This window comes from Kogia breviceps, chromosome 12 (assembly GCF_026419965.1).
Source record: "Kogia breviceps isolate mKogBre1 chromosome 12, mKogBre1 haplotype 1, whole genome shotgun sequence".
Classification (NCBI taxonomy): Eukaryota; Metazoa; Chordata; class Mammalia; order Artiodactyla; family Physeteridae; genus Kogia; species Kogia breviceps.
The window spans coordinates 16,595,974-16,608,145 of NC_081321.1; the positions used below are offsets into that span (position 1 = coordinate 16,595,974).

At 41.8% G+C, this 12,172-nt stretch overlaps 1 protein-coding gene across 1 annotated transcript in view; it reads right to left on the minus strand.

The window, feature by feature from the left end:
- Positions 1-236: 236 nt before the first annotated feature.
- The window catches only part of ST8SIA1 (ST8 alpha-N-acetyl-neuraminide alpha-2,8-sialyltransferase 1), a 146,968-nt gene continuing 135,032 nt past the window's right edge, over positions 237-12,172 (minus strand). The window contains exon 5 of the mRNA XM_059082192.2: positions 237-2,862. Within this exon, the coding sequence (XP_058938175.1) occupies positions 2,376-2,862 (487 nt within the window). The 3' untranslated portion in view covers positions 237-2,375. The remainder of the gene's footprint in view (positions 2,863-12,172) is intronic.

Genomic DNA, 12,172 nt, shown 5'->3' on the forward strand with positions numbered 1-12,172 from the left:
CACCCCATTAAGAAGCCCTGATCTAATTACACTTTATCGATTTGGGCCATTTCTGTTTTGCCTTTCAGAAACCCCAAATGTATAGACTAACCACTGTATAAATCAATTGCATAAACCTAGCCCACGAATCATAAGATGTAAAATTTCCAGAAGGCATCTCCAATGGAACTGTGACACATGGGTTCTATGGAGCTCATTAGTTACATCTGAACAATTTAAATAATTAAAGCACTAATCTGAGTGATACATATTTTATTAACTTTTATGTATGTTTTTTGTTAGGCCTTTTATATTTTGATGAAACATAGAGCTAAAAATAGATTCCTTTTTTAAGGTAGTTATTAAGTAATAACAATAGCTCAAAAGAGGAAATATATTCAGGGTTGTACACACAGCGAATATTTAATGCAACTCCCTCATAGTACATTCTCATTACATTTTTGCTGCCAAATAGGATCAAAAGAGCAAATGAGATCTGCAGAGAATCAATACTCTCAAATTCTTAACTTTCTAAGTAACAACAGAATATGTGTTATGTCAACCAGCCGTATTTTAACTGCTGATCTCTACAATAACCTCAATATTCAATCATATTTAGAAATTGGCTATTCTAATGATGTAGAATTTTTCCAAGGGCTTTCTTATCTTGGTATCTTTTAAATTAACCCACCAAAAACTGCCACCTGTTTAACTGTTTTAGTCTATATTGTATACTAAGTCTCTACTATTAAAAATGAAGCAGAACTTTTGGGTACAGTTTACCTACATTTTGGTGACACTTAAAAATAAAGTTAGTGATTTCTACTGTCTCCTTTTAGATTAAGGCATCCCAAAGCACAAAGACCATGTGAGGTTTCTTTTACCTTTCTCTTACATGTAAACACATCTGACTGCTTGTAATCTGTCAACAGAGTTTGTGTGCAGTTGCGTCGAAGCTGAGGTAACAAGCCTTCTAAGCAGTCCTACCTGTTACTAAGGGAATAAACAGCTAGTAATTCACATCCCTTTACTGGTGTGAACCATGCCTTGATGACCATGCTTAACACAGGACTTACTCATGAGATGTTGGGAAGAGTCACATTGACTAACCCAATTCTGCTCATTTGGAGTGATTTGGGGGTAAGGCTTGCATCTCATACTGGTTTGAGCATTACAGCAGCATGCAGTAAGCTGGCTTCTCTCATATCAAGGTGTAGTAGGTAGTACATAATGCATTCGTAGCTCTCCAATACCCGTTACAGATTTTTGCCATCCCAGGTCATGTGGGTTCAGCTTTCATAATCACACAGGAATGAGCTTTGTTTAACAGTGTGTGTGTGTATGTGTGTGTGTGTGTGTGTGAAACTATGTGTGAGGGTACACAAATATATGCATTCTTTAATGTATGCATGCATATTCTTTATCTTGGAGGGAACATACCATGGTAGATAGAAAAGGATATGCCTTCCAATCTATCTTCCAGAGACTAAGCTTTACGTCATTGTGCTTTACTTCATCTCCAAACATTAAATTATGAAGACAATTCTGGCAATTTGCAAATAAATAATGCACTCACATTTGCAGTTTTTTGCACTAAAATAATAATAATATAAACAGGCTACATAACGCACACCTAAAATTGAGTTTATGCCCTAAATTCTGAGGAGGGAAAGTGGCTCTTCATCCTGACAATGAATCAACCCAGACTAAATTCAACAATGCTTCACATTGTCTAAGTAGACCTGACAAAAGGGGAGGCGGTCATTCTTATTAAACATTTTTTTAATGGAAGGGAAGGGAACTCTAGTTAACACAGAATTGGTTCAACAAATCACAATAATCAGCTGTAGCATTTTGGATCCATATTATTCAGTAAGGGATTTTAAAAATCTACCCCATCACCTACTCACTGCCCTTAAATAAGGCAAAAATAAATAATAATTTTTTTAAAAACCTATAGTTCTAATGTTAGTCATAATAAGATAGTTTTTTTTCTAATTAAGCCAGTTCATGTTGATAATCACTAACACGTTTACCCTGGCATTTCATTTACTATACCTTGATTAATTCCTCAGCTTCAAAAACTAGAGTTTTGTCTTGTTTGTGAACTGTACCATCTCTATTTGAACCATGGAAATGTGCTTTACCAACATCATTTCATCAGCATGTTACTAGATGCACATCCACCATGTGCTATAAAAGATTTCATAGGACATTTCACTTCTTTTTTTGTCCTTCCAGCCAACAGTAAAAGTAGAGTTCCCCTTGAGTTTTTGTCGTCGTTCTTTCCAAGTGGCCCACGCAAATCCATGAAACGACCTGACCATTCCTTTTTGGAGTCACGTAGAAAACCTAGCAAAAATACCCTGGCTCAGTCCTTTCTTTTCCCACAGTCCCTAGGAAGTGGGTGGGAGTGAGGTGTCCTCACATGGGTCTAACTGCATTCTCAGTACACCCATTTTATGAAGATACCAGAGTTGGAGAAATTCCTCCGGCATGGCATGGAAGCCAGAAAAGGGCAGGACATTATCATAGTAGTGGTGGCTGATGGGTTGTTCATGCATATTCACAGAGAAGGGCCAGAAGCCATAGATGACCACCTCTTCACAGAGGCCCAGGGCCGCGCTCACCAGAAAGAGTCCTGTGGACAGGCGCTTGGCATGAATTCCCCTACTTTTCCAGAACTTCCCAATGCTACGCAGAAAGTTGGGGTTGGCAAAGAGCACTGTTTGATTCGCACCAACATCTGACAGTGTGTAATAAACCCGGAGGGATGGCTCTGTTCCCGTCTTCATAGAAAAGGCAGGCATGTAGATGTAACTGTGGTTATACACTTTCATGTGGTCCACAAACGTCTTTCTGGACCACAGCAGGTTCTGAAACCTATCAAAAAGAAGAAGCTCAATTAAACCTGGAGAAAAGAAACTCATCAATACCCACTCTACCATTCTTCTGATGGCCCTGATGGCTCATATCATCTCAGCAAAAAACAAGAAAAACATTTATCTTGCATTTAAAATCCACCTTGAACTTACCAGTTATCTCTCATCGAGTAGCCTGACTCTTCTCCACCGCAACATCTTAAACTCCAGTTAAGATTCTTTAATGAGATGCCCTCTGAACTAAAATGCATTGTACATTTTGTTCTCTTTTAGAATTGACTTGCCTGGAATGTAGAAATGATTTAATACTCATGAATTCACAAAGATTGTTCGTTGTTGGATAGGCTTTTGATAAAAGCTACTTGTGTGGTAGACATAAGCACAGGACTGGTTTTCTCATCTGCAAATCAAAGGAATCACTTCTAAGATACTTCTTACCATTGAAATGCTATAAGTATGCAGCTTAATCAGTGAATGATATATTATAATATTACATGGAAAAAGAAAGACTTGTTTCTATTATAAAATGCTCCTAAGAGTTGCCCATATTGCTTGCTGCAAAGAACTCCACTTTCCTATGTTCTTTCAGTTTGGATTACATAGAGGATCTCTGATTCAAATGTATTCAGCTAAAATTAATGGTACACATCCTATGCATCAGGCATTGGGGACGTAAAATTTTAATGACCCAATTTTTTTTTTTTTTTTTTTTTTTTTTTTTTTTTTTTTTGTGGTATGCGGGCCTCTCACTGTTGTGGCCTCTCCCGTTGTGGGGCACAGGCTCCGGACGCGCAGGCTCAGCGGCCATGGCTCACGGGCCCAGCCGCTCCGCGGCATGTGGGATCTTCCCGGACCGGGGCACGAACCCGTATCCCCTGCATCGTCAGGCGGATTCTCAACCACTGCGCCACCAGGGAAGCCCTAATGACCCAATTTTTGATCTCAGGAAATTCCAGTCCAATTGTGAAACACAAATATAAGTGAGCACAATATAATGTTCTAAGTACAACCATTGATATTTGTATAAATTACTATGGAATACAGATGAAAAAATAATTCTGCCTTGGGAGAGAGAGCGGGTTCTAAGAAAGCTACAGAGAGGGGATGACATTTAAATACATCTCCTTAGGGGAGCAACAGGAAGAAAAGCCACTAAACTATAAAGGACACTTTGGTCATAGGCAAGGGTGCAGTGTCCAGAAACGATGATGAGGATTCTGTGTCCCTGGAATGAGCGAGACAGGGATTGTTGAGGCAGTGATGGGAGATGAGGTATGTTGCAAAAACCCTTGTGTCTCTAATTTGTTTGGGCTGAACTCTGTGATGACTGAGAAGCTTCACAGAAGTGAGTACTTAGAGCACTTACTATCTGGATTACAAATATTTCATCATTTGTTTAGTTGTCAATCTGTGTCAAAAAAAGTGACTCTGGTGATCTGGGGAAGGAAGAGGCTGGTGGCCTGGAGACCACTTAAGAGGTTGCTAATGTAGCTCAAGTGAAAAAAGACAGTGAGTGTCTTGTAACTTCTGGTTCTTTCACAAACAGAAGTCACCTGTCTTGGGTTACATGCAGGTGAAGAAGCAGCATTTGAGAATGGAATTGAGCCAATACCAGCAGAGGGAAGTCTGGCCTGACAGGTTGGCAGGGCTCATCAGAAATATGTGAAACTGAAATTCTGAATACACAAATCCACAGGATTTTATGTCACAGTCAATGTTATGAAATCTGCCTGCCAAGAAAGATGTTCTTCTTAAGCCCAAAGAAAGAGAAATTGCTCAAGTTTTCTTCATGTCATTGATCCAGCAGCCTGCCTTAGCAATTTTCCCTGGGCTCTGACAGAGAAGTGACAACAGGGTTTTTAGGTGCAATAACTTTACCCTAAAAGAAGGCATGGAAGACGCTGATCCATACTCTGGAGCTGGGCCAGCCCCTGCAACACAAACTCCCGTTTCCCAACTTCAATAGGCTCTGCTTAATAATTCTTTTATTCTCTCCATTGTGCGCCCATATTTGGTGCTCACTAACACTTTCCCAATCGTGTAGATACACCCTGCAGATAACTTCCTACTTCATCTGAACTAAGGTTCTCAAACTTTAGTCAGAATAACCTGTATCACAGATTCCTAGATTCTGATGAGAGTGATACAGGGAGTTGCATTTTTACCCAGCATTCCCTGCTGATTCTGATGCAGGTGTCTGGGAGCTATACTTATTTAGAAGATCGACACCATCAGTGTAAGCTATCTAACTCTCTGCATCTTTCCCTCAGCATCTCTTTCTTTACATCTTCTAATTTTGTCCTTGCTCCTTCTTCCTCTCTGAGTCTTCTCCTCTGTGAAACAGGCTGTTTCACACTCCCTAGTGGGTCTCCCCTCTTTAAAACAATCAACCTTTCCATCTCTACTGAATTATTCCCTTCTATCTTCTAAACATGGCTCTAACTTAATAAAAGAAAATTCAGCATAAGCCCAGAGTGTTCCCAGAGCTACTCTCTAGTTCTCTCATGTCACCATCAACATCCTAGAACAGTTAGTACACTTTTGCTTGTTCCCTTTCTTGCTTTCATTACCTCCTCATTGCTGTGCAGAATGGTTTCTATTCCACAGGCTGCTTCTGGCTGAAGGAACTTCTCCCTATTTTTGTAGTGGACTACATACTAATGAGAATTACAGACAGCTCCAATAAAATCAAGACAATTGATTTTGTGTTCCCTGTCTTAAAGCTGACTGATTATTCTTTTTTTTTTTTAAAGAGATTGGAAAGTTAGAACTTTAATGTTGGTGAATTTACTGTTTCGATTTTGATCTAGTGGTAGAGTTCTTTTTAAAAAAAAATAAATTTATTTATTTATTTTTGGCTGTGTTGGGTCTTTCTTTCTGTGCGAGGGCTTTCTCCAGTTGTGGCGAGTGGGGGCCACTCTTCATCGCGGTGTGCGGGCCTCTCACTGTCACGGCCTCTCCCGTTGTGGAGCACAGGCTCCAGACGCGCAGGCTCAGTAGTTGTGGCTCACAGGCTTAGTTGCAGCTTAGTTGCAGCTTAGTTCCCAGACCAGGGCTCAAACCCATGTCCCCTGCATTGGCAGGCAGATTCTTAACCACTGTACCACCAGGGAAGCCCTGACTGATTATTCTTGAAGAAGGTAGTTTTCTTTCCTTGAGTTTTAACTTTGAAAAGGAACACACATCTTGGATTTACTGTACTCCTAATTTTATTGGCATGGTTAAAAAAACCAGCTTATATATTATGTTTTATTATTTTTATCTACCTCATTCTTCAGAATAGCGCAGAATTGTTGTATACTATATGAATGGAAAACTATTAAATAATAATCGAAAAAGAAGAAAAATGAAACCGACCAGTCCATAAAGTATTAAAAATAGACGTGATTAATATTTAATGAATATGGGCACACAATAGAAAAATATAACACAAAGTACAGAAATACAGCACATTTGACAAATGAATTTAATATGTGATAATAGAAACAATGATGAAATTTTTAAAATTAGTTAATAAACAACTTCAAGATAACTAGTTAACAATTTAGAAATTTGAGGGGGAACAGATTCATACTTGACAAGAGAATTTTTAAAAATTTCAAGATACGTAAGATAAATATTTAAAGTCTACATAAAGAAAACAAGAAAAACTAAAGAAAACAGCTGTGAACTTATCATTTACAAAATATCTTCTACAAAGGAAAATATTGACAAAATTGATTATGTTAAGATATGAAATTTCATTACCACAAAAAAGAAGATAACTGAAATAAAAAAAGAAATGACTCCAAAAAATATTTTCAGTCAACATGACAAATAGAATGTTAATACTGACAACATGATAGTCTAAATATATTGGTATATTGACATGAAAATGGACAAAAATACAGACAATAAAAAGGAATTGTGATTAATAAAATGTTAAAATGTTCAGCTTCAGGTTGCCAGTCAAGATGCAAACTGAATAGAATCAGGGAAGGTAAGGGACCAGCTCTCCCCTCCTAGAGCAAATCTCTAGAAATAAGAGAAACGATGTTTTTTAAAAAAAATCTACATTTATCCTAAAAAAGGAAAAGAAGGCAAACCTTCAGTCAATCCCCACATCTGGAATACTTCTGAAAACAGAAAGTTTATAGAAGGAAAGGAGAACATAAACTAACTTGCCAAGCATTGCTCTAAAAGGTAGTTGTGCTCTATTCCTTAAGGCAGGAGATACTGGAGAAAGTGGGTGTCTTGGAACAATCAACAAGGTTATTGTTCAGATTATAGGGCAGCAGGAACATGCAGATGGGTCGAACCCTAAAATCCTGCACTGGCTAATTATCGCTGTGTGTAGTGAAGAGGTAGTGTCAGCCTCTAGGGAGGAACAGTGGCTGTGTGCCCAGATGATACCTGGCCCAGCCCACAGGAAACTGGGGATTCTTTTCAACTCATACAGTATTGGCAGCCAGGCCAATGGAGGACCAAGAGAGAGACCTGTAGATTATGACACTTGGGAGTCGTCCAAGAGAAAGCCACCCTGCCACCTTCTCTTCAACTGAGAGTGAAGCCCACCTGTCAATAGGTCCAGTCTCTGCACAGAGCTTCCAGTCTCCAAACAAGAAAAGATAGTCAAGATCAGAAGACATTGAAGGAAAGTCTCCAACACGAAAGTCAGAGAACAGAATGGAAGAACGAAAGAACTCAGAAAAAACGAAGATCATTAAAGAGGCAGAAGAAAATGCTTAAAAGTCTATAATTAGTTTGTTTAGAAATATTAACTATTAATTAATATTTGCACCCATGAACTAAGACTTAGATGCTATAAAATGAAAAAAAAATTAAGGTAGTAAGAAAGATATGTTAGTAATTAGAACATATAACAACAGATGGATTCGGGTAAAGGAAATCTCCAGGAAGACAGTTTACACAGCAGGCTGAGAATGCCATCAGTCAGATTCTATGAGAGAAAAAGATAGTTTCTAAAAGCATGTCTATACATAGAGAATCCTAAAGATGCTACCAGAAAACTACTAGAGCTAATCAATGAATTTGGTAAAGTAGCAGGATACAAAATTAATGCACAGAAATCTCTTGCATTTCCACACACTAATGACGAAAAATCTGAAAGAGAAATTAAGGACACATTCCCATTTACCATTGCAACAAAAAGAATAAAATACCTAGGAATAAACCTACCTAAGGAGACAAAAGACCTGTATGCAGAAAACTACAAGACACTGATGAAAGAAATTAAAGATGATACAAACAGATGGAGATATATACCATGTTCACTGGAAGAATCAACACTGAAAATGACTCTACTTCCCAAAGCAATCTACAGATTCAATGCAATCCCTATCAAACTACCAATGACATTTTTCACAGAACTAGAAAAAAATTTTCACAATTTGTATGGAAACACAAAAGACCCCAAATAGCCAAAGCAATCTTGAGAAACAAAAACGGAGCTGGAGGAATCGGGCTCCCTGACTTCAGACTATGGTACAAAGCTACAGTAATCAAGGCAGTATGGTACTGGCACAAAGACAGAAATAGGGATCAATGGAACAGGATAGAAATCCCAGAGATAAACCCACGCACATATGGTCACCTTATTTTGATAAAGGAGGCAAGAATATACAATGGAGAAAAGACAGCCTCTTCAATAAGTGGTGCTGGAAAAACAGGACAGCCACATGTAAAAGAATGAAATTAGAATACTCGCTAACACCATACACAAAAATAAACTCAAAATGGATTAAAGACCTAAATGTAAGGTCAGACACTATAAAACTCTTAGAGAAAAACAGAGGAAGAACACTCTTTTGACATAAATCACAGCAAGATCCTTTTTGACCCACCTCCTAGAGAAATGGAAATAAAACCAAAAATAGGGCTTCCCCGGTGGCACAGTGGTTGAGAGTCTGCCTGCCGATGCAGGGGATATGGATTCGTGCCCTGGTCCTGGAGGATCCCACATGCCACGGAGCGGATAGGCCTGTGAGACATGACTGCTAAGCCTGCGCGTCCGGAGCCTGTGCTCTGCAACTGGAGAGGCCACAGCAGTGAGAGGCCCGTGTACCACAAAAAAATAATAATAATTTAAAAAATAGGGCTTCCCTGGTGGCGCAGTGGTTGAGAATCCGCCTGCCGATGCAGGGGACACGGGTTCGTGCCCCGGTCCGGGAAGATCCCACATGCCGCGGAGTGGCTGGGCCCGTGAGCCATGGCCGCTGAGCCTGCGCGTCTGGAGCCTGTACTCCACAATGGGAGAGGCCACAACAGTGAGAGGCCCGCCTAGCACAAAAATAAATAAATAAATAAATAAAAATAAAAAATTTAAAAAAATAATAAAATAAACAAATGGGACCTAATGAAACTTAAAACCCTTTGCACAGACTGGTAAGGAGGACGGCTTAAAGATGGCGGAAGAGTAAGACGCGGAGATCTCCTTCCTCCTCACAGAGACATCAGAAATACATCTACACGTGGAGCTTCTCCTGTAGAGCACCCACCGAACGCTGGCAGAGGACCTCGGACCTCCAAAAAGGCAAGAAACTCCCCACATATCTGGGTAGGGCAAAAGAAAAAAGAATAAACAGGGACAAAAGAATAGGGACGGGACCTACGCCAGTGGGAGGGATCCGAGAAGGAGGAAAGACTCCCACACACTAGAGGCCCCTTCGCGGGCGGAGACCGCTGGCGCAGGAGGGGGAAGCTCCGGAGCCGCGGAGGACAGCTCAGCCACAGGGGTGCGGAGGGCAAAGCGGAGAGATTCCCGCAGAGGATCGGTGCCGACCGGCGCTCACCAGCCCGAGAGGCTTGTCTGCTCGCCAGCCGGGGCGGGCGGGGCCGGGAGCTGAGGCTCGGGCTTCAGTCGGATCCCAGGGAAAGGGCTGGAGTTGGCAGAGTGAAGACAGCTTGAAGGGGGCTAGTGTGCCACGGCTGGCCGGGAGGGAGTTCGGGAGAAGTCTGGAGCTGCCGAAGAGGCAAGAGACTTTTTCCTCCCTCTTTGCTGCCTGGGCGCGAGGAGAGGGGATTAAGTGCGCCGCTTAAAGGAGCCCTAGAACCGGGCGCGGAGCTGCCGAAGAGACAAGAGACTTTTTCTTGCCCCTTTGCTTCCTCGGGTGTGAGGTGAGGGGACTAAGAGCACCGCGTAGAGGAGCTCCAGAAACGGGTGCGAGCCGCGGCTGTCGGCACGGACAGTAGAGACGGGTGTCGGACGCTAAGGTTGCTGCTGCCACCACCAAGAGGCCTGTGTGTGAGCACAGGTCACTCTCCACACCGGCCCTCCCGGGAGCCCGTGCAGTCCGCCACTGCCAGGGTCCCGGGATCCAGGGACAGCTTCCCCGGGAGAACGCACGGCGCGCCTTGGGCCTGTGCGGCGTCACGTCGGCCTCTGACGTCGCGGAGTCGCCCCGCCCCCGTGCCACTCCCTCCCCCCAGCCTGAGTGAGCTGGAGCCCCCGAATCAACTGCTCCTTTAACATCGTCCTGTCTGAGCGAAGGGCAGTCGCCCTCGGACAACCTACACGCAGAGGCGGGACCAAGTCCAAAGCTGAACCCCAGGAGCTGTGCGAACAGAGAGGAGAGGGGGAGATCTCTCCCAACAGCCTCAGAAGCGGCGGATTAAAGCTCCACAATCAACTTGAAGTGTCCTGCATCTGTTGAAAACCTGAATAGACAACGAATCATCCCAAGTTGAGGAGGTGGACTTTGGGAGCAAGATATACTATTATTTTCCCCTTTTTTTTTCTCTTTTTGTGGGTGTGTATGTGTGTGCTGCTGTGTGAGATTTTGTCTGTATAGCTTTGCTTGCACCATATGTCCTAGGGTTAGACCGACCCATTTTTCTGTTTTTTTTGTTTGTTTGTTTGTTTGTTTGTTTTTGTTTTTGTTTTGTTTTTTAAAAAGGAAATTTTTCTTCTTAATAATTATTTGTTATTTTAATAACTATACTTTATACTACTCTGTCTTCTCCCTTTCTTTCTTCCTTTCTTCCCTCCTTCCCTCTTTTCTTCCTTCCTTCCCCCTTCTTTCCTCCCTTCCTCTCTTCCTTCCTCCCTTTCTTCCTCTGCACCTTCCGTCCTTGCTTTCTTGCTTCCTTCCTTCATTTCTTCCTTCCTTTCTTCCTTCCTTCCCTCCCTCCCTCCTTCCTTCCTTTTCTTTCCTCTCTATTTATTCTACCTTTTATTTTGAGCCGTGTGGATTAAAGGTTCTTGGCGCCCCAGCCAGGCACCAGGGCGGTGTCCCTGAGGTGGGAGAACCAACCTCAAGACACTAGTCCACAAGAGACCTCCGAGCTCCACGTAATATCAGACGGCGAAAATCTCCCAGAGACCTCCATCTCAACACCAAGACCCAGCTTCACTCAAGGACCAGCAAAGAACAGTGCTGGACACCCTATCCCCAACAAAGAGCAAGACAGGTCTACAGCCCCATCCATTAGCAGAGAGACTGCCTAAAATCATAATAAGGTTACCAACATCCCCAAACACACCACCAGACGAGGACCTGCCCACCAGAAAGACAAGATCCAGGCTCATCCACCAGAACAGAGGCACTAGTCCCCCCAACCAGGGAATCTACTCAACCCACTGAACCAACCTTAGCCACTGGGGACAGCCACCAAAAACAACAGGAACTACGAACCTGCAGCGTGCAAAAAGGAGACCTCAAACACAGTAAGATAAGCGAAATGAGAAGACAGAAAAACACACAACAGATGAAGGAGCAAGATAAAAACACACCAGACCTAACAGATGAAGAGGTAATAGCCAATCTACCTGAAAGAGAATTTAGAATAATGATGGTGAAGATGATGCAAAATCTTGGAAATAGAATAGACAATTTGCAAGAAACAGTTAACAGGGACCTAGAAGAAATAAAGAGGAAGCAAGCAACGATGAGCAACACAATAAATGAAATTAAAAATACTCTAGATGGGATCAATAGCAGAATAACTGAGGCAGAAGGACGGATAAGTGACCTGGAAGATAAAATAGTGGAAATAACTACTGCAGAGCAGAAGAAAGAAAAAAGAATGAAAAGAACTGAGGACAGTCTCAGAGACCTCTGGGACAACATTAAACGCACCAACATTCGAATTATAGGGGTCCCAGAAGAAGAAGAGAAAAAGAAAGGGACTGAGAAAATATTTGAAGAGATTATAGTTGAAAACTTCCCTAATATAGGAAAGGAAATAGTCAATCAAGTCCAGGAAGCACAGAGAGTTCCATACAGGATAAACCCAAAGAGAAACACGCCACGACACATAATAATCAAACTGTCAAAAATTAAATACAAAGAAAACATATTAAAAGCAGCAAG